General features: G+C 36.2%; 1 protein-coding gene and 1 long non-coding RNA gene across 11 annotated transcripts in view; one reads left to right on the top strand and one right to left on the bottom strand.

The window, feature by feature from the left end:
- LOC147823115 (uncharacterized) overlaps window positions 1–6,413 on the top strand; it is a 35,428-nt gene extending 29,015 nt beyond the window's left edge. The window contains exon 3 of the long non-coding RNA XR_015444544.1: window positions 5,921–6,413. This is a non-coding gene — a long non-coding RNA (uncharacterized LOC147823115). The remainder of the gene's footprint in view (window positions 1–5,920) is intronic.
- The window catches only part of Tdrd5 (tudor domain containing 5), an 86,477-nt gene that overhangs the window by 48,507 nt on the left and 12,312 nt on the right, over window positions 1–25,658 (bottom strand). For 6 of the 10 annotated variants that reach the window (XM_087194382.1, XM_021265345.2, XM_021265347.2 and 3 more), the window contains 4 exons: window positions 23,450–23,506; window positions 12,333–12,486; window positions 5,657–5,844; window positions 3,911–4,131 (listed from right to left, as the gene is read on the bottom strand). In XM_087194382.1, the coding sequence (XP_087050508.1) occupies window positions 3,911–4,131; window positions 5,657–5,844; window positions 12,333–12,486; window positions 23,450–23,506 (620 nt within the window). The remainder of the gene's footprint in view (window positions 1–3,910; window positions 4,132–5,656; window positions 5,845–12,332; window positions 12,487–23,449; window positions 23,507–25,658) is intronic. The other 4 variants (XM_021265348.2, XM_087194379.1, XM_087194380.1 and 1 more) reach the window with 1 other exon arrangement.

Here is a 25,658-nt window from a genome sequence, read left to right as displayed (position 1 = left end):
CAGATGGGGTAACATAAGATCTGGAGCAGCAAGATAGAAAATATCTGTGTCCCTAACATCATAAAACTATTATATCAGCCTGTATCATCTCTACTGGGACTATTAAAGAAATAAACTTTATCTGCCTTATGATATTGTATCTTTGGAACTGTGGCTAAATCTAATTCTAACTAATACTGCCAGTTCAACATTGCCAAGTGATTGTATCATGCTCACCTTAGAGGCAATGTGTGTAAATTTTTAACTTCTCTCACCCCAGATCAAACTTAATCTCGAAAACCAATAGTTTTCACATTTAATATCTCACCTTTATTCTTCCCAATACTATTCTTGTCACCCGAGAATTTTACTTTCTTAATTTACCTCTAGTATTGATCTTCTTCACCTCATCCATTTTCTATACTGCAACTGTGGTTATCCATCTAAAAAACCTGTTTATGTCTTTCCTAAAACCGTTAGTGGTTCCATACTGTCTACAAAGTAAGTCAGAACTCCTTCCCGTGGTGTCCATAATCTAGCTCTTCCCTACCTCACTAGTACAAGCTCCACTCCCCTATGTGCTGTTCTCAATGCACTCCACTCATTCCTATGTTAATACTGACTTGATGGAGTGGCTACTGGATTCAAATACACCTACTCATGCCTCAAATGGCGAACTTTTACTTATTTTTGAGGCCTAACGCAAATATCTCCTTTGTAATACTTTCCTTAATCTTGCCCAGGCAAACTACTGCCTCCTACAACATTCCACACACATATCCCCTAACCATCTTCCTAGCCAATCATAGTGCTGTTCACAAAAGCAGACTTATCCTTATACTGCTAGTGCCTCAGCATCCCAACACTTACTACTAATACTCTTTTAACTGCTTGCTGTTGACAAAAAAAATGGAAGGCTCGGGCCGGGGATTTAGCTCAGTGGTGCCACTGCCTGCCTCACAAGTGCAGGGTCATGAGTTTGATCCCTGGTAACAACAAAAAAAGAGAAAGTCTCATAAAATCACTTCCCAAGTTATCTCAAAGAACACCTGAGCACTTGTTTGAGTTATATGTGTGTGATGGGCAAGGGAACGTGATTTTTTACTTGGAAGATGAAGTAATTACTTTTTTCACGGTACACCATTTGTGCTTTAAAAAACCACCCCCAAACTATGTGTTAGGGTTTATATCTAAAATGTAACCCCAAAGTGTCATATCCATTCAGACATGGGACAATGAGGTAGGTCACAGAGATCCTAACCTGGAAGGATGTATTCTTATCCCCAGCTTCAACCTACTCCCTCTGCTTCCTGGCTGCTATGGAATGAACGGTTGGTTGTCCTCTGCCAGGCCCTTCCACCATGCTATTTCTGCCCTGGAGCCAGCCAACTTTGGACTCAACCCACTGGAAACCATGAACCAAATAACTCTTTGCTTCTTAAATTGTTGGTGTATTTTGTCCCAGGGATGGGAAATTAACTAATAAAAAAATTAGTACCAACAGCAAGGTTGTTGCTCTGACTATATCTGACCATGTGGTTCAGAAGCCTTTGAAATTGGTTCAACGGAGGAGTTTGGAAAGATTTGGAGATGCCAATAGAGAAGCCTTAAAATGCTGTAAACAGAGAATGGGGAGACACTGCAGTCAGAGCTCAGAAGACCAGAATGCTAACAGGAATGCAAATAGTAAAGTCCAGGCTCAGGAGGTTTCATATGGGTTCAAGGACTCCACATCAGTTGGACTGGAGGTCATGTGTGCTATACCCTGGCAGAAAATTTGTCTTCATTTTGCCCATGTCCTGAGACTCAACCCATTTTCCAGGAGACTGAGACTGAAGATGGTAGCCTAAGCCCAACATTCAGGCCATGGCATGAGTACTGCTGGCTGCTTCTATTCAGATTTATAATGAGAACTGGGAACAATCAGTAAAGCCAAGAGATGTGAAAAGTTTAATTTTACCATGAAGGAAACACCTGCAAAGTTGGGACCATTGAAAGCACAGTTGCTGAGATTAGCATTAAAAGAAGCCAAGTACTTTGCATCAGGACAACAGAAAAGATGGCTTCAAAGCCTCTCAGAAATCAGCAAGATCCCACCCATTACAGTTCAAAGATTATAAACCTTTTGAAAAGACAGCCTCTGGTCTCCTGCTCAAGAAGGGAGACCAAGAGAACTGATTCCTTGGGATTCATTTCACCATGCTCAGCTATCTAGGTTTTCAGAAGCCACTGTAGCCATGGTGTTCAAGGGGGTCTAGCTACTGCTCAGTGTGGCAGCAGACCTTAGCATCATCCATATGGTGCTTGTTTTTCAGGCATACAGAATCCAAGAGTTACGGGATCATAGAGGGTTCAAAAGAGGGTCTGTGAGACCAGGTACTATGCGGGCAGTGCATGAAGCTATGAGAGTGAAGCTGAAGAAGCATTGGAGAACCCAGGAATGTGGAATGTTTGTTGAGGAAAACCACAAGCAGAGAATGGCCTAAATAGAGAGGCCATATGGGCTATAACCAGCAAGACAACAGGGGCAGGGCTGCTCAAGTCCTTTGGAGTTCACCCACAACCTGCCCTGGCTGGACATGGAGCTAAAGAATTAATGTTTGCCCCTGCTGGGTTCTGGTTTTGCCCTGGTCCCATTCTTTTCTATTTCATTATTTCTCTTGTAATGGGAATGTTTACCCTGTGCCAATATGTGCTGGAAATATTTAACTTTCTTGATTTTTACAAGAGCTGACAGCTAAGAGTTTGCCTTGGGTCTCAGAGAAGACTCTGAACTTGAGATTTTAAGCAATGTCAGAATTGTTAAAACTTTGGCAACTCTTAGACTAAATGCATTTTGCATAATGAGATGACATGAGACTTTTGGGGGCCATGGTTAGAATATTATAGTTTAGATCTAAAGTCTCAAGCATTTGGAAGTGGGGCCTGAACTGGAAGGATGTGTTCTTAACCTCAAATCCAACCTTCTTTCTCTGCTTCCTGGCTGCCAAAGGATGAACAGCTGTTCTCTGGCTTGCTCCATCAAGCTGTTTCTGACTTGGAGCCAGCTAACTTTGGGCTGAAACCACTGGAAACTGAGCCAATTTAAACCTCTCTTCATTTAAGTTATAAGTATTGATATTTTGTCCCAGTGATGGGAAAATAACTAGTATACTAATGACAATTCAGACTTAGGTATCTGACATATCTCTTCCCCAAAATTAAGTGAGCCTTCACTTTAAGGTAAATGACTAACAATGTATGTTGTCAATGACAAAATTCAAACCTCCAAATAAAAGTTGGCATTTTGGAAATGTTATATCTACCACCACGAGCTCAACAGCTTCCCAACAGTTAACATTTTTCTGATGACATCAGTAGTGCTATTAGTGAATATTATTTTTTAAATAGTATGTGGTGAAATATGTCAACATTTGGAAGATCTGTATAATTTAGTGGACTAGCATTTTACAAATTACCAATAAAAAAATGTTGTAAAAGGGTAAAAGATTCACTGCAGGCTAGTCTACAAAAGTCCATGGTTAGAAGGGCCCTAGGCTTGCTTAAATGGCTCTGCTTTTGCTATCTCGAAATTCTTAATTTTTAAACAAGGAACTCTGCACATTAATTTTGTTCGGGGGCCTGGAATTACATGACTAGTCCCGGAGCCAGTCAAAGCACAAAAGTAGATCAATCAACTTTAACAGAGTATATGAAAAAATTTGAATTCTACATTGCAATTTATCTTTAAAAAACTACCATTTGTCAAGTTTTAACATATTATCAAGAAACAACAATCATGATTGTCTGAAAAGACTATTAAAACACTTCCTGCCCAACTACATAACTGTGAACTAGACATTTCATATACTTTAACCAAAACCACACATAGTAGATACCCTAATCCAAGTTGATTAGAGTAAGATACAAGAAAACAATAACAGACTCCTACCGCATTTCAATCATCATGTCTTCCAGTAACTCTGATGAATCTCTGCTATAGATCCGGACGTAGAATTGACTAGGAGAGATAATGTACTCCACAAAGACCCCCACGAGGGCACTGGTATCTAATGGTGGAAGTCTGCATAATTTCTTTTCTTGTACAGCATCTGGTGGGATATCATGATTTGCCACTGACAAGTTGAGATGTGGTTTGTTTATCTCTAGTTCCTACAAATTTTTTTAAAAAGAAGAAATGAAACCATAATATGTCTTTGGGTGACACTTCAAACCCTAAAGTGTCGGGAGCAATGCTACATAATTTTAGGGGAAAATCATTTGGTTAGCCTAGTTCTCCTGCCTACAGCCCAGATATGGAATTCCGAGACACAATTCCATTTTGGCCTCCGGTCCCAACTGAGACCTCAATGATCCGGTGATGCTGTGATTCTCTAAAACAAGAAACACCCTGGGAGCTGAAAACATCCTGGGAGGAACAAACATCTACTCAGCTCCTCATTGTTCTTGGATCGTTACATCTTGTTTACGCAGGATGTACTTAACTCTCTGCAAGTCATTTGTTACATTTGTTTCTCCCGATGTACTGAATAAAATGTGTGGTAAGCTGGGGGCTTTTGTCTTTGCTGCCCAGAGCAGCACTAATCAGACCCAAAGCTCAGCTTCTTGTTAGTCTCATTTTTCTACCTTTCCTGTAATTCGCCGTGTACTGCCGTGGCTCACAGGAGACTAGAACTTACTGCAGAGATTCTGGTAACGTCCCCTTTTCCCTGTTCCCTACACTAAAGTAACATTTCTCAAAGTATATTTCATGCATTACTCTAATTAGAATTACTTGGAAAATTAAAAATGCAAATCCTTGGACTCAAGTCAGGTTTACTGATTCATAATACTTGAAAATGGCACTCATAGTTACACATTTAAAAAAATTCCCCAGGTGATTTTTACTTATATTAAAATATGAAAATTTAGCTTTATGATATAAGGCAAATAATAAGTATTATGCAAATACTCCACATGAACTTGACAACATGGTACTTCAAATATTTAGGCTGAACCAAGGATTTTCATCCTATCCAATCCTACCAAGTGTGAAAGATAACTTTAAGGAGTGGATTAAATTTCAGACTAGCCTTCCAGTCAAAGATAGGGTTTTGCAAACACTCTCATTCTTAAATATACTGTTTACTTCTAGGCTTTCCTATTGTCTTCCAGAATATATACCAGGCTTTCAAGATATTTTTATTCCATGAAGAGCCAGGAACAGAGTACAGTGAAGAATACAACTAATTCCTTAGTAGTAAAATAAGTAATGGAAAATGAAAACACAAAAAAGGGAGAATCATGTGTGAAGGTATAATTTAGGAGAAAAAAATAAAAGCACTGAATAACAGGCTGGGTGCAAAGGTGACATGCACGAGTTTAGGCACATATCCAGAAGAGAGCTCTCTATTCTCTCCTTTAAGGTCCTGAGGGGTTTTCCAGCCTAAACTTTGAAAGACAGAGATAGAGGCTAAGCAGTATCATCATGAGAATACTGTCAAGTCTCAAAACCATCTGAAAACTTTAAAAATGAGACTTGAGGGAAATATAGGTATATAAAAGACAAAACTAGAAGGAACACTACATGAGGTAACTTCGGACCAAAGAATTGGGCTCTACCAAGAAATACGTAGAAATAAAAATTCTCTACAAAGAACTTTGCTTTAAAAAACCATTCATTCAGTAAAGACTTTACCACCAGATTAGGCTCCTTACAAATCTTCGGTTCTGGATCTTTATGTTTTCTCAAAGAGCAATCCCACGTAGTCTCCTTAACAGCAGCAGTAGATGGTGAATTTCTAGGACTGGAGACATAAGCTTTGGGTTCTATTTTCTTATCTGATTGAACAAAACACGAATTTCTGATTGATGAAGCATCTCCATCTAAAATGGCCAATACATATTTTCATATTTGTTACAATAATGATACAACTGTCACTACGTACCTTCTGTGTTACAGGCACTGGGAAGGACAATGGTAAATGAGGCATTACCTGACCTTACAGATCTTTCAGTGTGGAGACATAAAGGGAAGTTCTATGTGAGAACAAATCCTAGAGGGGCAAGGGAAGCTTGCAGCATGGTAAGGTTTCTTAAACTCTGATGAGTGGCTTTATTTTTGAACATCTTGATTTCAGTGTATTTCTTCTAATTAAGCAGTGAACACTGATTACCACTTAATGTACAATGTGTAAAATTACTTAAAATTCCATAATACAATGCTTTAATTCTTAGAAAATTCCCAAATCAATCACCTATTTGGTTCAAATTTATATATGTATGATGACTACATGAGGCCGGCACATTAAAATAAACTCCAGTGGCTCCTAAAAAAAATAAACTCATGTGCATTAAGATGTGGATACAAGGGCCAGGGATTTAGCTCAGTGGTTCCGCTGCCTGCCTTGCAAGCACAAGGTCCCGAGTTCAATCCCTGGTACAAAAAAAAAAAAAAAAAAGATGTGGGTACAAAAATATTTATCACAGGTCTGGGGATATAGCTCAGTGGTAGAATACTTGCCTAGTATATGCGAGGCCTGGGTTGATCCCCGGCACTGCAAAATCTAAATAAATATTTAAGAATTTTTATCAGTATACTTCTTATAACAGTAAAAATGGCAACAATTTAAATGACCATTAACAGGAAACTGGTTAAATGAATTATCATAGAGCTACATTAAAGAATTATTATTATTGAGATCCCAGCCAGAGCCCCGCCTGGACCCCAGGGGCTTGGGCACACAAGCCTAAGCTAAAAGGCTGCCCACGAAAGAGCTGCACAGGCACACAAACATCAGCCAGAGGCCTGCCCCATACCATCAGTAAGTACACACAGATCCCAGTGAGCAGCAGCGTGGACCATAGCAGCCCAGCTTCAGGCAGGTCCAGCCAGGGCCCCACCCTGACCTGCCACCACTTGGGTAAACAGGCACAAGCCAAGGGCCTACCTGGAATAGAGCTACACAGGCACACACGCAATAACCAGAGGCTCACCCTGATACCATCAGTTGTGTGGAGACCTGAGCCAGAATCCTGCTCAGACACCAGGGTCTGGGGTGCATAGTCCCCAACCAAAGGCCCTCCCAGACAATAGCTATATAGGGGGGCAGGCCCTAGCCAGACTCACACCTAGATACCATCCCAACTGTGCACAGGCCCCAGCCATAAGCCCACCCAGAAAATAGGTCAGCTCAGGGATCCAGAAGGCAACTATTCTGAACTCAGGAATGGGTACACTGGTGAACAACACAGAAAAGGCCACTCTGTGGCTTGCTCACCTCAACAAAGTCACCTCAACAAAGCCACAGCAGGCTGCATCTGCTGAAATGAGAAGACATGTAAACAAGTCTCAAAACCAGACTTGCAGATCGCCCAAGGAAACCCCAAAACACAAGAAAAGGGAATAATCTGACACTCAACCACCTGGACTCCCTGAACTGGCAATGAAAGAGATCTGGAAAAAATGAAATCAGAAATAATTTCTCAGATAACAGAGATTGTTTCCATAGTGCAAGACATAATTAATAAATCTAGAGCAGACACAGATAAAAAAAAATAGAGGAGCTGAGGAACATGATGGAATCCCAGCAGAGGAAAACAAATGGGATCTGTAAAACAGATGCAAACAGAATTCCAGATTAAAAGCTCCACTGAAAGTTTACACAGCAGAATGAGCCAATGTGAGGACAGAATTTCAGATATAGAAGTCAGGATTGCAATTAGTCACCAGGAAAGGAAAAGTTTCCTAAAAATAGTAAGGAACCATGAGAAATCAATCCAGTAGCTGCTAGATGATGCAAAGAAGATTAACATAAGGCTGACTGGAATCAATGAAGAAACAGGAGAGAGTGCAGATGACATAAAAAAAAAAACTGGTCACAGAAGTAATGGCAGAGTGGGGAAAAGAACTTGACATACAGATAAGTGGGGCATACAAGACTCCAACTAGCAATGATAAAAAAAAATCTACACACAGGCATATAATAGTTAAGATTACAGAAACCTAACAGAAGAACAAAGTTCTACAAGGAATTAAGAGAAAACAAACAAATCACATACAAAGGAAACCCCATCAGAACCACAGCAGACTTCTCAATGCAAACCCTCAAGGCAAGAAGAGCTTGGAGTAACATTTCAAGCCCTCAGAGAAAACACGTCCAAACCAGACTGATGTACCCAGCAAAACTATCTTTCAAAATGGATGGAGAAATAAGATACTTCCATGACAAAGAGCACCCAAGGAACATTATGAATACCAAATCAGCACTTCAAAAAAATTTAAATATCCTTAGAAAAGACAATGAGGATCACAACCCCAGGAAGCCCAGCAAGAATGAATCCACCAGGCATGACAATAAATTAAATGGAAAGGGGGAGAATCCAACAACAAAAAAAAGTCATGGAAAAAAAAAGAAAAAGTCCTGCCAAGGATAAGTCAATACATATCAGTTATAACCACCAATTTTAATGGTCTCAATTCACCAATCAAAAGAAATAGACTGGCAGAATGGGTCAAGAAGCAAGATCCAACAATATGCTGCATACAAGAAATACACTTAATTCAAAAGAAACTTATAGACTGAAAGTTAAAGGGTGGAAAACAATACTCCATGGGACAGGAATTTGAAAAAAAGCAGGAGTAGCTATGCTCTTGGCAGATCAAGTGGATTTCATACCAACACTGGTTAAGAGAGACAAAGAAGGACATTACATCCTTGTAAAGGGAAAAGTCCAAGAGGAAGAGATTACAATCATAAATATATACACACCAAACACTAGTGCACCCAACTATATAAAACAAATACTAACAGACATGGAAAAATCAAATAAGCAGTAATACAATAGTAGAGGGGGACCTCAATACCCCACTATCACAAATAGATAGATCCACTAGACCGAAAAATAACAAAATACTACAACTCATATCAAACTCTTGAACAAATGAACTTAACAGATGTTTACAGAGTGTCCCACCCCACAAAATCAGAATACACATTCTTTTCATCTGCACACGTGTCGTTCTCCAAAATAGACCACATACTGGCTCACAGAACATGTTTAAGTAAGTACAAAGGAACTGAAGTTATCCCCTGTATATTATCAGACCATAGTGCAATGAAATTGGACATCAATAGCAAAAGAAACCACAAGAATTTCATAAATACATGGAAACTGAACAACACATTTATGAATAACCAATGGGTCACAGAGGAAAGTAAAGAAGAAATCAGACAGTTTCTACAATTAAATGAAAACACCAATACAACATATTGGAATCTATGGGACACAATGAAAGAAGTTTTACAAGGGAAATTCACAGCAGTGAATACTCATATTAGGAAAACAGAGCGAGCTCAATGAACCTCAGGCTTCTAGAAAAACAAGAGCAGGACAAACCCAAAGCTCATACAAGGGAGAAAATTATAAAGATCAAGGCAGAAATCAATGCAATGGAGACTAAGAACAATACAAAAAAATCAATGAAGCAAAGAGTTGGTTCTCCAAAAGAATCAATAAAATTGACAAACCTTTAGCCAACCTTATCAAAAAAAAGGAAAGAAAGGGCCCAAATCTATGCAGTTAAGAATGAAAAGGGTGAAATTACAACAGACCCAGCAGAAATCCAGAGGATCATCAATACCTACTTTGAGAACCTATGTGCCAATAAGACAGAAAACACAGAAGAAACTGACAAATTCCTAGATACATATGAATTACCAAAGTTGAACAAAGAAGACCTAAAAATTCTAAACAACCCAATATCAATCAACAAAATTGAAAATGTGATTAAAAACTTACCACCTAAGAAAACCCCTGGTCCTAATGACTTCACTGCTGAATTCTACAAGACATTTAGAGAGGAACTATTGTCACTACTATTTAAACTCTTCAATGAAATAGAAAGGGAGGCAATACTCCCAAATTCATTCCTGGAAGCAAGAATCACCTTGATCCCAAAAGCAGAGAAAGACTCAACTGAAAAAGAGAACTATAGGCCAATTTCACTAAAGAACATAGATGCAAAAATCCTTAATAAGATACTGGCAAATAGAATGCAGATCATCAAGAAGATTATACACCCTGACCAAATGAGATTCATCCTAGGGATGCAGGGATGGTTCAACATATGCAAATCAATAAATGTAATACATTAATTGATATGTAATACACTATATTGATAGCAGCCGCTATCAAGAAATCAACCAATAACATGCTGGCGGGGCTGTGGAGGAAAAGGAACCCTTCTCCACGGTTGGTGGGCGTGTAGACTGGTGCAACCACTGTGGGAATCAGTATGGAGATATCTCAAAGAACTAGGAATAGAGGTCCCATTTGACCCAGCTATTCCCCTGCTGGGTATCTTCCCCAAAGAATTAAAAGAATCATACCACAGTGATATATGTGCACTCATGTTCATAGCAGCACAATTTGTAATAGCTAAAACTTGGAAGCAGCCCAATTGCCCATCAACTGGAGACTGGATAAAGAAAATGTGTGTTTTTTAAATAAAATGGAGTACTACTCAGCCATAAAAAATGAGAGATTAGAGACATTTATAGCTAAATGGATGCACATTGAGGTGATACTCTTAAGTGAAATAAATAGGACAAACGTGTAAATACCAAATGGTTTCTCTGATGTGAGAAACTGAAAGTGTCAATAAGGACTAAAAGTTATAATAGGTAGTGTGAAATGGGAAGAAAAGGGGTTAAGGGGAAGTGGGAGGGTTAGGGAAAAGGAAAGAAGGGAATGGAATTAATATGAGAAAATGAAAAAAATGGAAACAAAGTCTCTGTAAATAGGGAGGGGTGGATGGGTTGAAGGGAGGGCAAGGGAATGGGGAAAATATAAGAGCCAAGACACATTATGTAAAAGTACAAGTTCCCAATGATGAATACAACTGGATTGTAAATGTATCAATAAAATAAAAAAGAATTATTATTATTATTATTATTATTATTTTTGTACCAGAGATTGAACTCAGAACCTTGCATTTGTAAGGCAGGTGCGGTGCCACTGAGCTAAATCCCTGGCCCTAAGAATTATTTATAGTTTAAATTTTTATAAATTCACACTAATAGAACAAACAGTCAACATATGAAATACAAAAAGGACTTATACAATATTTATATATTTCTTTGTATAAAAAATTATACATATAATTAACTATATCATATAGAACAAGTCCAAAAATATATACACTATCAGTATTAGCATTAGTTATACTGTATTGATAGAATAGTTTAAACAAGTTTTTGTAATTCAAAAAAATATAGCTATGCGTACACATACATTTAATAACAGCTCTATAAAAATTCTAACAGCCTTATTTCTGGGAGGTTATGTAAAATGATGGGAAATGTTCACTTTCTACCTATTACTCATCTATGCTGTCTGTATATTTTAAAGTGAGGATGAGTTACTTTGATACTCAGAAAACACTGATAAATATTTACATTTTGGAAAAATAGCTATAGAAGCTTATAAAAATACAAGTAGCATATTTTTCTATAGTTCTGACAAATGTTACCCGTTGAGGAAATTTAGTAAAGGGTACATGAGACTTCTCTGTATTATTTCTTACAACTGCAATAAGAATCTACAGTTATGTTTAATACCCCTAAAAAAAACCTAAGCAAAAAAGAAATTCAAAAAGAAAAATCAAGTACCCTAAATGCAATGCGGCATCCTGAAATGACAGAAAAAGGACATTTTTGGAAAAAGTGGTAAAATAAGGATAAAGTTTAGAGTTTAGTTAGTAGCAATATACCAGTATTAATTTCTTAGAGGAACAGATGAATAATTATGATTTTTTTTTTTGAAAAATACATTAGGGTAATGTAAGATGTTGATACTGGGAGAACTGAATGAAAGGTATACTGGAACTCTGTACTAACTTTGCAACTTTTCCAAAACCTAAAGTTACCCCCAAATAAAATGCTTATTCAAAATACAATTGTGGGGTCCTATAAATGTGACAAATCAATTTATTTTCCATGCATGTCCAAATATCCATATATTTCCATATATTTCTAAAAAGCTTTTGATGTGCAGGTAGAGTTAAAAGCTACTGAACTATTTTCAGAAGCCCACTATTTCAGAAAATAGCTCACTATTTCCAGAAAATTTTCCCCAGATTTAAAAACTTGGGACAATATTTCAGCTATTTTTATTAATAATACAAGTTAATTTTATTATAATAAATCCCTCCAGAAAGGAGGTCATTATATACAAAATATTTCATGGCTAAACAGTGATATTTTTGGTTGATGTGGTTATAACAAAGGCTCTTACCTAACCAATGTCTTTCCCCCTGTTCTTATAAAAGGACAATTAAAAGTGAGCTTTGCATTATACTGGGGCCAACTCACCAGGTGGTATAGCCTTCATATCAGCAATAAACACTAGCAAGTCTTGTTCTCCTTCCCTAAACTCAACACGAAGAATGTCACTTAGAGCTCCAACAAGTTCTGTCACATTTAAGAAGCCCAAGTTCTTTGGTGAAAGTTGCTCTTTAAAAATTGTCTGTCATGAAAAAACAGAAATTACATGAAAACGACAGTAGATAACAGAAACGTAAAGTATTCAGATGCCCTCAGACAATGCTTTAATTTGGATTCTGCCAAAATGAATCTGTAGAGTCAATAGCTCAAGTGCAAAGTTTTAGTTGCTTTGAGAAGACTGAAGTGAAAGTAAGGGGTCCTTTTTACTTAATAATAGCTAATTATAAAGCAAAAGAGTCTTCAAAATGAGGAGTGCAAAAAATACAAAATCACAAGATAAAACTATTGTTATTTCTATACATGTACAGAAAGGAAATATTCACTATCATTATAAATATGCAGAACGGTATTACAATTTAAAATACTTCTTAAATTTTATTATTTCATCTTAGAAGTTGGGAGAAATAGGCAGATATCCATCTGTGTACTTCTTGTAGTATATGGTTTGATTTTCTTGTGTTGGTAAAGTCATACCAAATAAAGATAGAGCACATAGGACAGGCACTGTGTATACTTTGGATTAAACTGCACAGAGAATTGGTAAGTTTACCCTTGTCCAAAAGGCCTGCTATTACAAATGCTCAAATTCTTAATTCAACATTTGTCTCTTGAATCAAGAGAGAGCAACTGTGCCAATAATTAATTATTGGTCTCTTTCTCTGTCTCGGTTAGTGGTGGTGAACTTATGGCATATGTTATTTTTCTTTTAAGACAAAAGAAATTAATATATGAGTTGTTTTTTCTAAACTAAAACCTCAGTATTCAAGTTTAATTGGCACTTTATGATAAGTGGGTTTGGGGTTGCAGTTTGCGCACTCATCTCTAAAAAGTTTGCCATCATTGGTTTAGGTTTTAATAGGAAATGAAGCCTTGCTTCTGACTTAAGTGCCTTGGGGAAGATCAACATGAACAGAGAAGGCAAACACTATAAAAGGACTGGGCCTTGAATGAGGATGATGCAGCTCCAGTGCAGATTTCCTTGTTTATGTGATGCTCTAAGACCCCACTAAACACTGTATGACTTCTCCCATGAACACTTGAAAAAATAGGAGCCCAGAATCCATCATATCATAGTTCGTGAATATTACATCTTTACCCATGAACATCCCAAGAGAAAAAGAAATGGTGGAAGACAGGGAAGGGGTGGTGGCAAAAAGCTAGTATCTCTACTTACTACTTTATACATTGCATATTCAGGTTTCCTTTTACGTTCATTGGTCACTAATGGTCTCTTACCCTCTTTGTTTCTAGTACTATGAAAATGCAATTCAAGTGAACATACATACTGGGTTGGGAAGAATTTAAAAAATTGTAAGTTACTGCATTTTTTAAAAGATAACATTCAAAGACTTAAGAAAGTAAAACAGTCTCCAGCAACCCCTCCAATTCTTCAATCAGAAATCATTTCCTTCAAAAGTAAATATAATTACCAGCTTTTTGCACAACTTCTCAGAAATTGTCGAATTTGAACATGCTTTAAGATTACTGACATTGTACACATCTTTTTTAGTTAATATAGAGATGTCGTATTAGTACATGAAACAGTTGTATTTTGCTTTTTGAGCCTGAGAATCAGTTTAAAAGCTGAGTTAATTCACTGATATATCAGATATGTTTTGTCTTCATTCATTGTTAATGCTTTCTGCTTTGACTCTGAACCATGAGCAATGAAGACAATGATTTCTACTCTTATTCTCCTTACTTCCCTTGTATCCCCAGTCTAATTTTAGTTATATTATTTTTTAGAGTTTAGATTTATACCTTGAAATATATATATATGCATCCTAACATGGTTTTGTTTCCCAACGGTCTGAATTTTGCAGATGATAAACTCATACTGTAAATACTATTTCCTACAAATTGGCAGCTGGATCAGACTCATACTTGATCCCTCTGACAAGTTAGTAAGTGATACTATCTATCTTTTTTTTTAAAAGACATGATGTTTGGTTGTCTCTTTTGGGGGTTGGTAGGAGCCATTATTATTAGTCAATGTCTTGATGCATTATTTTGTTTAGGGTTTTAACTGTTATTCTATCAGTTCATTAGAATATTTTTATGGAGATATGCTTCCCCTCATTTACTTTTTTTTTGGTACTGGGGATTGAACTCAGGACCCTGCGCTTGCAAGGCAGGCAGCAGAACCACTGGGCCAAACGCCCCCCAGCCCTGCCCTCATTTGCTATTGGTTACCCAGTCATACCAGTTTATATAGAAAACCAGGAAAAGTGTTGAGTTTATCATTTTTCAAGAAGATGATTTGTTATCTTCCATGTTGACTCACTTCTAAATATCATTTGAACTCATAGAATTAAATTTGGTGGGCTTTAAGCCACTGCAATTGTTATTCTTACTAACGCTTAAAACAACTCTTCAAGTATATTCCTAAGCTCTTTTGATGTGAACCTTACTCTTTGCAGTTTCCTTGCTGGTCTGGTAAGACAAGATGTTCCAGGCTTAATTTATGCAATTAGAATATCCTTGTTCATACTACTAGAACTATCCCATAATTATTTTCATTATACTACATTATATAACAATAGTCTCCAAATAAAAATAATAATTTTATCACCATATAATTGATACAAATAAACTTTTGCATATGCTCATCACTCTGTTTACCACTTTGTGTAACGTATTTTGAGAAACAAAATCCTTACCTTCAGGACTTATATATTCAGATTTTCTACTTTAGCTTGCCTCAGTTTAGTACTCTGTGCCTTTTAAAGAATTTGGCCACTTCATCTAAATTGTCACAGTTGTTTGCAACATTTCTTTATTGCCTTTTTAGTATCTGTATGTAATGTCCTGCCCTGATAATGGTCATTTGTATCCTCTTTAACTTGTGGTTTATCCATTTTGTTGATATTTCATTTGGTTTTGTAATTTTTCTCTTGATTGTTCCTATTTTATTTCTATTTTTAGCTTTAGCATTTCCTTCTTCCCATGTTTACTTTTCTTTTTAGCCTTTTAGAACAGATCCTTAGTTCAATGACAACTTCATATCCCTTTCTAAGCATTTTAAAGCTATGTCTTTCAGCCCTGCTTTAGTTACATCAAAATTTGAGATGTATTTTCATTATTTTTCAACTGAAAATATCTTCAAATTTCCTTTGTGATTTCTTCTCTAATAATTATTTAGAAGAGTGATTAGTTTCCAAGTATGTATAGGGTCCTGAGTAACTTACTGCATTGATTTGTAACTTAATTTCATCTTAACCAGAGAATATAACTGTAAAATTGCATTATTTTGAAATTTGTTGAGATATATTTTGTAGTCAACTATAATTGATCTTGGCAAATGTTTCATGTATAATTGAATACATATTCTTCAGGCGTTGGGTACAATATTCTATAAAAGTTAAATAAATAAAGGTAGTAGAGAGTGTTATCAAGATATTGCTTATTCGTTTTTAAAGCCATTTTATGAATTGCTAAGAATGTTAAAATCCCCAACTGTATTTGTGAAATTCTTTTTTTAAAAATTCTTTTATTAATACATTTTAGGTATACACTGTTTACATTTATCATTGGATACTTGTACCTGTACATGGTGTATTTTGGTTATTTATTCCCCATTACCTATGCGCCCTTCCCCCTCTCCACCCTTCTCTATTTACATAGACTTTGTTTCCATTTTTTTCTTTTCTCATAATTTTTCCTTTCCCCTTCCCCTCCCCCTCCCAACACCCTTACACCTTTGGAATTTTTCATCCTGTTCCAAATTATCAATTATTCATTTTAATCATTTTAATCCTTATTTACACTTTCAGTTCCTCACACTAGAGAAACTATTCGGAATTTACACATGGGTCCTATTTATTTCACTTAAGAGTATGGCCTCAACATGTATCCATTTAGCTACTAATGTCTCTAGTTTCTCGTTCTTTATGGCTGAGTAGTACTCCACTTTATTAAAAAAACCCCACATCTTTATCCAGTTTCCAGTTGATGGGCACTTGGGCTGTTCCCAAGCTTTAGCTATTACAAACTGTGCCACTATAAACATGGGTGCACATACATCACTTTGGTATGACTCTTTGAATTCTTTGGGGAAGATACACAGTAGGGGAATAGCTGGGTCAAATGGGACCTCTAGCCCTAGTTCTTTGAGGTATCTCCATACTGATTTCCACAGTGGTTGCACCAGTCTGCACTCCCACCAGCAGTGGAGAAGGGTTCCTTTCTCTCCACACCCCTGCTAGCATTTGTTATTAGTTGATTTCTTTATAGCACCCATTCTTTTGGGGGTGAGGTGGAATCTCAATGTTGTTTTCATCTGCATCTCTTGAATGACCAGTGACGTTGAACATTTTTTCATATATTTATTTGCTGCTTTTACTTCTTTGTCTGAGAAATGTCTGCTCATTTCAGATGCCCATTTTTGAACTGGGTCTTTGAATTTGGGGGGTCTGATTTTTTTCAGTTCTTTATATATTCTAGATAGCAGTCCTTTGTCTGAGGTACAGCTGCTAAAATTTTTTTTCCCACATTATAGGTTGTCTCTTAGCTCTGTTAGTGGTTTCTCCTGCAGTGCAGAAGCTTTTTAATAAGATGAGATCCCAGTTGTTCTTTGTGCTAGCTCCCATGATACTGAGGTTTTGTTCATAAAGTCTTTTCCTATGCCAATGTCTTCAAGAGTTCTACCTAACTTATCTTCCAGCAAGTTAGTGTCTGTCTTAATATTTAGATCTTTAATCTACTTCAATCTTAGTTTAGTGCATGGTGATAGGTATGGGTCTAGTTTTAACCTTTGGCAGGTTGAAATCCAGTTTTTCTAAAACTATTTATTAAACAGGCTATCTTTCCTCCAATAAGGGTGGTTGGCTCCTTTGTCAAAGATGAGGTGGCTGAGTATGTCTGGAGTTGTTTTGGCATCTTCTAATCTATTCCACTGATCCTCGGGTCTTGTTTCTTTGCCAGTACCATGATGTATTTATCACAGCAGCTTTGTAGTATAGTTTCAAGTTGGGGATTTTGATACCCCCAGCCATGTCTCTGTTGCCTAGAATTGCTTTTGCTATTCTAGGTCTCTTCTGGTTCCAAATAAATTTTTGGATTGTTTTTCTCTAGTTCTGTCAAGTATACTGTTGGAATTTCAATTGACATTGCATTAAATCTATATAGTAGTTTTCGAGGTATGGCCATTTTCACTATATTGGTTCTTCCTACCCAGGAACAAGGGATGTCATTCCATTTTCTTATATCCTCCTCGATCTCCTTTTTCAGAGTGCTGTAGTTTTCAGTGTAGAGGTCTTTTGCTTCGTTAGGTTGATCCCTAGATATTTCATTTTTTTGGATGTTACCATAAAAGGAATTCCCAAATTTCTCTCTCAGTGAGTCTATTTGTGTATAAGAAGGCTATTGTTTTTTGAGTGTTGATCTTATATCCAGCTACTCTACTGAATCTGTCAATTAGGTCTAGAAGACTTGGTGGAGTTTTTTGGGACTTCTATGTAAAATATCATATCATCAGCACATAATGACAGTTTCACTTCTTCCTTTCCTATCTTTATTCCTTTTATTTCTTTCTCTTTTCTAACTGCTGTGGCTGTTTCCAGAACTATATTGAACAGGAGTGGTGATAGTGGGCATCCTTGTCTTGTTCCTGATTTTAGCATGAAAGTTTTCAGTTTTTGACCATTTAGTACGATGTTGACTGTTGGTTTTTCATAGATAGCCTTAATCAGGTTGAGACAGACCCCTTCTATTCCAAATCTCTGTAGCGTTTTTATCATGAATGGGTATTGGATTTTGTCGAATACCTTTTCTGCATCTATTGAGATGATCATATGGTTTTTGTCCTTGACTCTGTTAATACAGTGTATTACATTTATTCATTTACGAATGTTGAACCATCCTTGCATCCCTGGGATAAATCTGACTTGTTCAGGGTGTATGATCTTCGTGATGACCTTCTGTATTCTGTTTGCCAGTATCTTGTTGAGGATTTTTGCATCTATGTTCATTAGGGAGATTGGTTTCTAGTTCTCTTTTTGGGTTGGGTCTTTCCCTCGTTTGGGGATCAAGGTAACACTTGCTTCCAGGAATGAATTTGGAAGCCTTGCTTCCCTTTCAATTTCCTTGATGAGTTTAAAGAGTAATGGCGATAGTTCTTTAAATGTCTTGTAGAATTCAGCAGTGAACCCATCAGGACCTGGGCTTTTCTTTGTTGGTAAATTTTTTATTACATTTTCAATTTCACTCATTGTAACTGGGGTGTTTAGAATTTCTATATCTTCTTCATTTAACTTTGGCAACTCATATGTATCTAGGAATCTGTCCATTTCTTCTGTGTTTTCCACTGTATTAGAGTACAGGTTCTCGAAGTAGGTATTGATGATCCTCTGGATTTCTGCTGGGTCTGTTGCGACTTCACCTTTTTCATTCTTAACTGCATGGATTTGAGCCTTTTCTTTCCTTTTTTTGATAAGGTTGGATAAAGGTTTATCGATTTTATTTATTCTTTCAAAAAACCAACTCTTTGATTCACTGATTGTTTGTATCATTCTCTTAGTCTCCATTGCATTGATCTCTGCTCTGATCTTTATAATTTCCTTTCTTGTATGAGCTTTGGCTATGTCATGCTCTTCTTTTTCTAGGAGCTTGAGGTTCTGCATTAGGTTATCTGAGTTCTGTTTTCCTAATATGGGCATTCACTGCTACGAATTTCCCACATAGAAATGCTTTCATTGTGTCCCACAGATTCCTGTATGTTGTACTGGCATTATCATTTACTTGTAGAAACTGTCTAATTTCTTCTTTAATTTCCTCTGTGACCCATTGGTTGTTCAGGAAGTTGTTATTCAATTTCCATGTATTTGTGGGAGTTTTACGCTTTATGTTATTGACCTCCAATTTTGTTGCACTATGATCTGATATTGTACAGGGGGTAACTTCAATTCTTTTACATTTACTTAGACATGTCCTATGAGCTAGCATGTGGTCTATTTTGGAGAATGACCCGTGTGTAGCCGAAAAGATTGTATATTCTGATTTTGCGGGGTGGAACACACTGTAAACATCTATTAATTCCATTTGTTCAATAACTTGGTTCAATTCTAAAATTTCATTAATTTTTTGTCTAGATGATGTCTATTTGTGATAGTGGGGTATTGAGGTCCCCCACTACAACTGTATTAGTGCTTATTTGATTTTTCATGTCCATTAATATTTGTTTTGTATAGTTGGGGGTATTTGTATTTGGTGCATATATATTTAGGATTGTCATCTCTTCCTCTTCGATTGTTCCCTTCACCATCTTTGTCTCTCTTAGTTTTGGTTTGAAATCTACTTTGTCTTCAAATAAGATTGCTACCCCCTGCTTTATTCTAGGTTCCTGTCACGTGGAGAACTGTTTTCCATCCTTTTACTTTCAGTCTATGAATTTTGAGTTAGGTGTGTTTCTTGTACACAGCATATTGATGGATTTTGCTTAATCCATTGTCAGTCTATTGCTTTTGATTGGTTGAGGCCATTAACACAGAGTTATAATTGATATTGACTCATCCTTGTCATGATTTTTTGATGTTGTTGGCTCTTTTATTTCTTATTTTTTCCCCCTTTCCCTTTAGTTTCTTACCTTGCCTGGTGGCTTCCTTCTATTGGGCCTCATGGAGTCGTGACCTTGTCTTTTTCTAGGATATTGCTTAGAATTGTTTGGAGTGCTGGTTTGGTGTTCATGAAATTTCTCAGGTGTTGTCATAGAAGTATCTCATTTTCCCATCGATTTTGAAAGATAATTTTGCAGGATACAACAGTCTAGGTTGGAAGTTATTTTCTTTCAGTCCTTGAAGTACTTCACTCCAGGCTCTCCTTGATTTGAGGGTGTTGAGAAGTCTGCCATGATTCTGATGGGCTTTCCTTTGTATGTGGATTTGTTTCTTTTCTCCAACTGCCTGTAGGATTTTGTACTTCTGTTGGGTTTCTGGGATCTTGACTATTATATGTCTGTGTGTAGATTTTTTTGATCATGGCTAGTTGGAGTTCTATTTGCCTCACTTATCTGCATGTCCAATTCTCCACCTTTGTCTGGGAAGTTTTCTATTACTTCTGTGAATAGTTTTTTATGTCAGTTGTACTTTCTCGTGTTTTTCCTGGACTCCTATCAGTCTTATGTTATTCTTCTTTGCAGCATCTAGCAGCTGCTGGATTGATTTCTCATGGTCCCTTACTATTTTGAAGAGATCTTGTTTTCATGGTCCTTAACCGCAATCCTGTCTTCTATATCTGATATTCTATCTTCAGATTCCCTTAATCTGCTCTGCATGCTTTCAATGGAGTTTTTAATCTCCTGAATATGTTTGAATCTGTTTCATGGATTCCATTTCTTTCTTATGTTGGGCGATCATGGTTTCCATTTCTTTCTTATGCTGGGCATTCCTGGCTTCTAGCATGTTTCTGAGCTCATCTATTGTTTTATCTGTTTCTGTTCTAAAGCCTCTAATCATGTCTTTCACTCTGCTCACCATCTCTGTAGTTACCTGGGAAATTATTTGTTTTGAATTTTTCTAGAGCCTCATTCATCTGTTTTATTACTTCTTGTGCTATCAAATCAGACTTTTCCACCTCATTTCCCCCAGAATTTGCCTTTTGTCAGGTGGAAGTCTGAGTTTGTGCCTTACTTAAAAATGTCTTCTCATTTTTGTTTTTGGTACTGCCCTTGGTTTAATTCCTGGGTTGATACTTTGAAGTTGCTTATTGTAAATATCTTTGTTGATGTATTTAACACCCTTATGGAATGACTGATTTTCAGAGGTGTCTTCCAGATATAGCTGGTCTTTAGGATTTGAGTCTCTAACGGCTCTGAGGCTATCTCATTTTCATTATACCAGGAAGGACAACTGATTAGATCAATCACAACACCTTAGCCCAAGTGATACGATCAGCAACACAATAGCATCATGTACCTCTTAGAAAATGACAATTTGTGGTAGTTATTAATCTATCACCTTTAACTGTGTGAATTAAATCAAAATCAAGGACCAACCCAACATATGTTTATAGTGAATAAACTTCAATATAGCAACTTTACCCTTTGGGATGTGGAGTCAGAAGGAGTTGGGGAGGGAGGAATAGGTAAGTAGAAGGATACGGGAAGGTTAGCAGTAAGGCCAGAGAGCACAGGCAAGAGAAGGAAAGAGAAGAAAAGAAAGATAAAGAAGAAACATGAATTAGGGGCACAACAGGAACACAAAGGGAGGTGAAGAACAACAGCAAGGGAACGAGGCAGAGAGTGAAAGAAAAAAGAAAGGAAAAAGTGAAAATTTTTTAAAAAGAGTAGCAAAGAAGAAAAAAATAAAAATAAGAGCAAAAAAAAAGTGTTAATTTTGAAAATAACAGACAAAAGATAAAAATGAAGGGCCTCCTTCAGGGTATGTCTCTGCTGTCACAATAGACAATGTGGGCAGCAGTGTGCAGTTATAAGTCAATGAGTCTCAGTAAGCCAGTCACAGACTCCTGAGATTCAGGCAGATTTCTGGCTGCAAGTCCCAAGTTGAGCTCCCCGTTCTCCTGCAGGGTTGAACTCTGCAAGGTTCTACTGCAGGTTCCAGCTGCCTTTCCCCTGAAGGTAGTCCAGGTTCCGATGGGAGATGATGATCCCTCCAACTTACCAAGCACGGTGGTGTGGTGTGCCTTTGTATAAAATTATTAATTCTAATTTTAAAGTATTTACTTTAAAGCACTGATACTGGGTAAACAAACATTTATGACTGTTTTGTTTTCCTAAAGAATCCTTTATCCTTATGAAATGCCCCCTGATTGCTGACAACACATTTTCTTTGTGTCTGTTTTATCTGATGTCTTTTAGTTACTTCAGTTTTTTTATGCTACTGCTTATATGGCATATCTTCTTCATCTTTTACTTTGAACCATCTTCCTTCATATTTATATGTGCTCCTTGCAGACAGCATAGAGTCAGTTGCTCCTTGTTTTTCATCCAGTGCCATGGCTTCTGTCATTTAATTGTAGTGTTTAGTCCATTTACATTTATGAAATTAGCACTTTAATTAAATTTAAAATTAAAACTTATTTAACTTCTATCGATCCCAGCTATATTTTGTTTCTCTGTTTCTCCTTTCCGGTCTTCTTTTGAATTTTCTTATTTTTATATAATTTCTTTTAATTTATCTAATAGCTCTATAGGTATAATTCTGCATTTTAATGTTGTTCTGGGCATTACAATATACAACCTTAACTTCTTTCTCATTTACTGTACCAGTTCACATAAAATACAAAAATTTCACAACCCTACAGCCCCATATAGTTCCCTTCCAAAAGTTATGCCATAGTTTTCCTATGTATTATACTTCTTCAAGTTAGAAGCCCAATTATATATTGTTTTTGCTTTAAATAATCATATATTTTAATTCATGAAAGAAAGCAATCTTTTAGATATACCATATGTTTTGTCTTAAATCCTTCCTAAGATTCAAGTTCCAAGCTATATCATTTGTTTTGGGATGAAGTACATTACAGTATTCAGCATTTCTTATAGTGCAGATCTGTTTACAATTCTCTAGTTTTGATTACTTGAAAAATGTATTTTACCTTCATTCTTGCTATTATCACTGCAAATAAAACCAAGAATGTGTGTGAGGTATTCTGCTTTTCCATATCCCCAGTGACACTTGGTATTGCCAAACATTAAGAATAAATTAATCCCGGGCCAGGAATTTAGCTCAGTGGCCCCATACCTGCCTTGCAAGCACAAGGTCCTGAGTTTAATCCCCAGTACCAAAAAAAAAAAAAACTTCATTCCAATGATGTTATTACAAGTGGCAAAAATACCCTTCCTATGTATAATCAAGTATTTTTATGAGCCATAATCTTAACTCTTGTAATAAAGAAGACACTAAAATGCAAAACAAGATGTTTAAATGTTAAAAAATATAGCCTTGGAGTATCCAAGGAGTAGCAACAAAATTTCTATCATAAGAAAGATAAGTCATAAAAGACATTAGGGTTTGTGAAAAATAACTTACCTCAAACTCTCCAAGCAGTTTAGAAATAAACAAACCCTCTGGAAACTTAGATACAACCTAACAAAAAATAAAATACAATATAGATATAACTGGGACTATGAGACAAAATATTTAAAACAAGACAGTATAAAATTAGTAGTAACAAAGGCAAAAATAACATTGGATTATTTTTATCTTCATTATACATCTTTTAAAAAATCATTTTCTGGCTTAAAAACCTTTGTAACAAAAGGACAGTAATTTCTATCACTTCCAGAGTGGAAAAATCATTATTATATAACATTGCAATTCTACAACTCTCCAGAAAATGCTATTTGGCATTAGCTCACATAAAATATTCTGCACCACGATTTTATGCATTATAATTGATAAAAAATAAATGCAATGGACACTATAGAAAATTTCAGAAAATGCAGTTAAACTAATTACCTAGATTTAATATAAAAATAAGGTTAATAGTTCTACAACCATTTTTTAAAATATACTGTAGACATCTTTCCATGTCAGTAAATGTGAATAAATATTTTAAAGAACTACACATTTTTCAAAATATTCAGTGTATGCAATTTATTTGATCATCTACTTATGGTTACATCTTTTTATCATCACAAACATTGCAATTATTATCCTTACATTTGCATTTTACATATCTGTTCAATAATTTTTTTAGGGTAAATCCCTAGAAGTAACTTATTCTATTCCAATACAATATAAAAAGCTTCGTTTTTCCCTAGATTTTTCTAGATATATTTTGTACAAAATTCTAAGTAAAGTTTCAGGAAAAATATAAAAATTATTTCAGACAGCTGGGGATTTGGCTCAGTGGTGCCATCACCTGCCTTGCAAGTGCAAGGTCCTGAGTTCGATCCCCAATACCAAAAAAGAAGTTATTTCAGACTCCTGTAACCTGGAGGTAGCCATTGCTGCATTTCATAAAACATCCTTTCAGCTATCTCTTTATGCATGTATATACCGACATTACTCATGATTTAACATGAAAGGACAGTATTAAACATGGCATTCTTAAAAACTGTTAAAGTCCAACCACAAATGAAGGAGATACTTCAATGTAAATTAATAGATACATGTATAAACTTTCTTAGGAACTATGTGATATTCCCCAGTTTGGACAGATAGTTTAACCAATCCTTTATCACTATACACTTAATTTTTCTCTAATTTTTTGTACCATAAAAAGTCTTATTGAACATCCTTGAAAAAATAATTGTTAGACATTTAATCAATTTCCAAATAAACAAGGCCTGAATGTATGTACCAAAGTTTTGCATTTCTCCCAGCAAAGTCATGACAGTTGATATGGGATAAGCTTAGAAGAGTTGTGGTGACACCCTGATTGTTCAATCCTGGATTACTATTATCTTCCATCAAAATTTTAAATGTACATACCCTTTGGCCCAATACATAACAGCCAAAGAGACTTCTTCCTATATTAGTAAGGCAAAACAACAAATTATGCCAAAGAGATGAAGAGGCAATTCACATAAAAATATAAATGACTAAGCATATGAGAAAGCTATTCAATGTAAAAATCAAGTTATAAATTGAAACAACATGGCGAGATAGTAACATTTCACTGTCAGTGGAATTATAAATTTGTTCAAACCTTTTAAAGGGCAAAGTCAATGCCTTTGATTGACAACCACTACTAGATAAATGTTCAAGGACATTAACTGCAGCCATCTTTTAAATAGTCAAATGTAAACACAACCTAAATTTTAATCAGTCACAGATCTCATAATCGGAACATAAACATAATGGGACACCATACACTATTTGGAATATCTTATGTATATGTAGAGAGTCCACCAAAAGAATGCATAAACATTTGGTGAAAAGAAAAATAGTATGATGTTTTTTCAACAGATGATGTAACTCTCATATGGGGAGCCCTAGAGGACGTCGTGTATCACAGAAAACCCACTACATGCTCCCGGTCCTTAAAGAAGAAATTGAAAATGCATGTGCAGCAATCTCAGTGGACCAAGGTTACCCAAGCAGCAATTCTCTATACTAATAAATGTCTGGAAGCTAATGGTCATCACTTTGAGCACCTCTTCCTTTTTTTTTGTACCAGGGATCGAACTCAAGACCTTGTGCTTGTGAGGCAGGCCCCGGAACCACTGAGCTAAATCCCTGGAGAGCACCTCTTCTAATTATAGAGGCCAAAGGTAACTTGTATTAATCTCAT

This window comes from Heterocephalus glaber, unplaced genomic scaffold, assembly GCF_053883595.1.
Source record: "Heterocephalus glaber isolate CG9 unplaced genomic scaffold, H.glaber_assembly_v1.0 deba00001600, whole genome shotgun sequence".
In the NCBI taxonomy this organism is placed as follows: domain Eukaryota; kingdom Metazoa; phylum Chordata; class Mammalia; order Rodentia; family Bathyergidae; genus Heterocephalus; species Heterocephalus glaber.
This window is presented reverse-complemented; position numbering and strand designations above follow the sequence as displayed.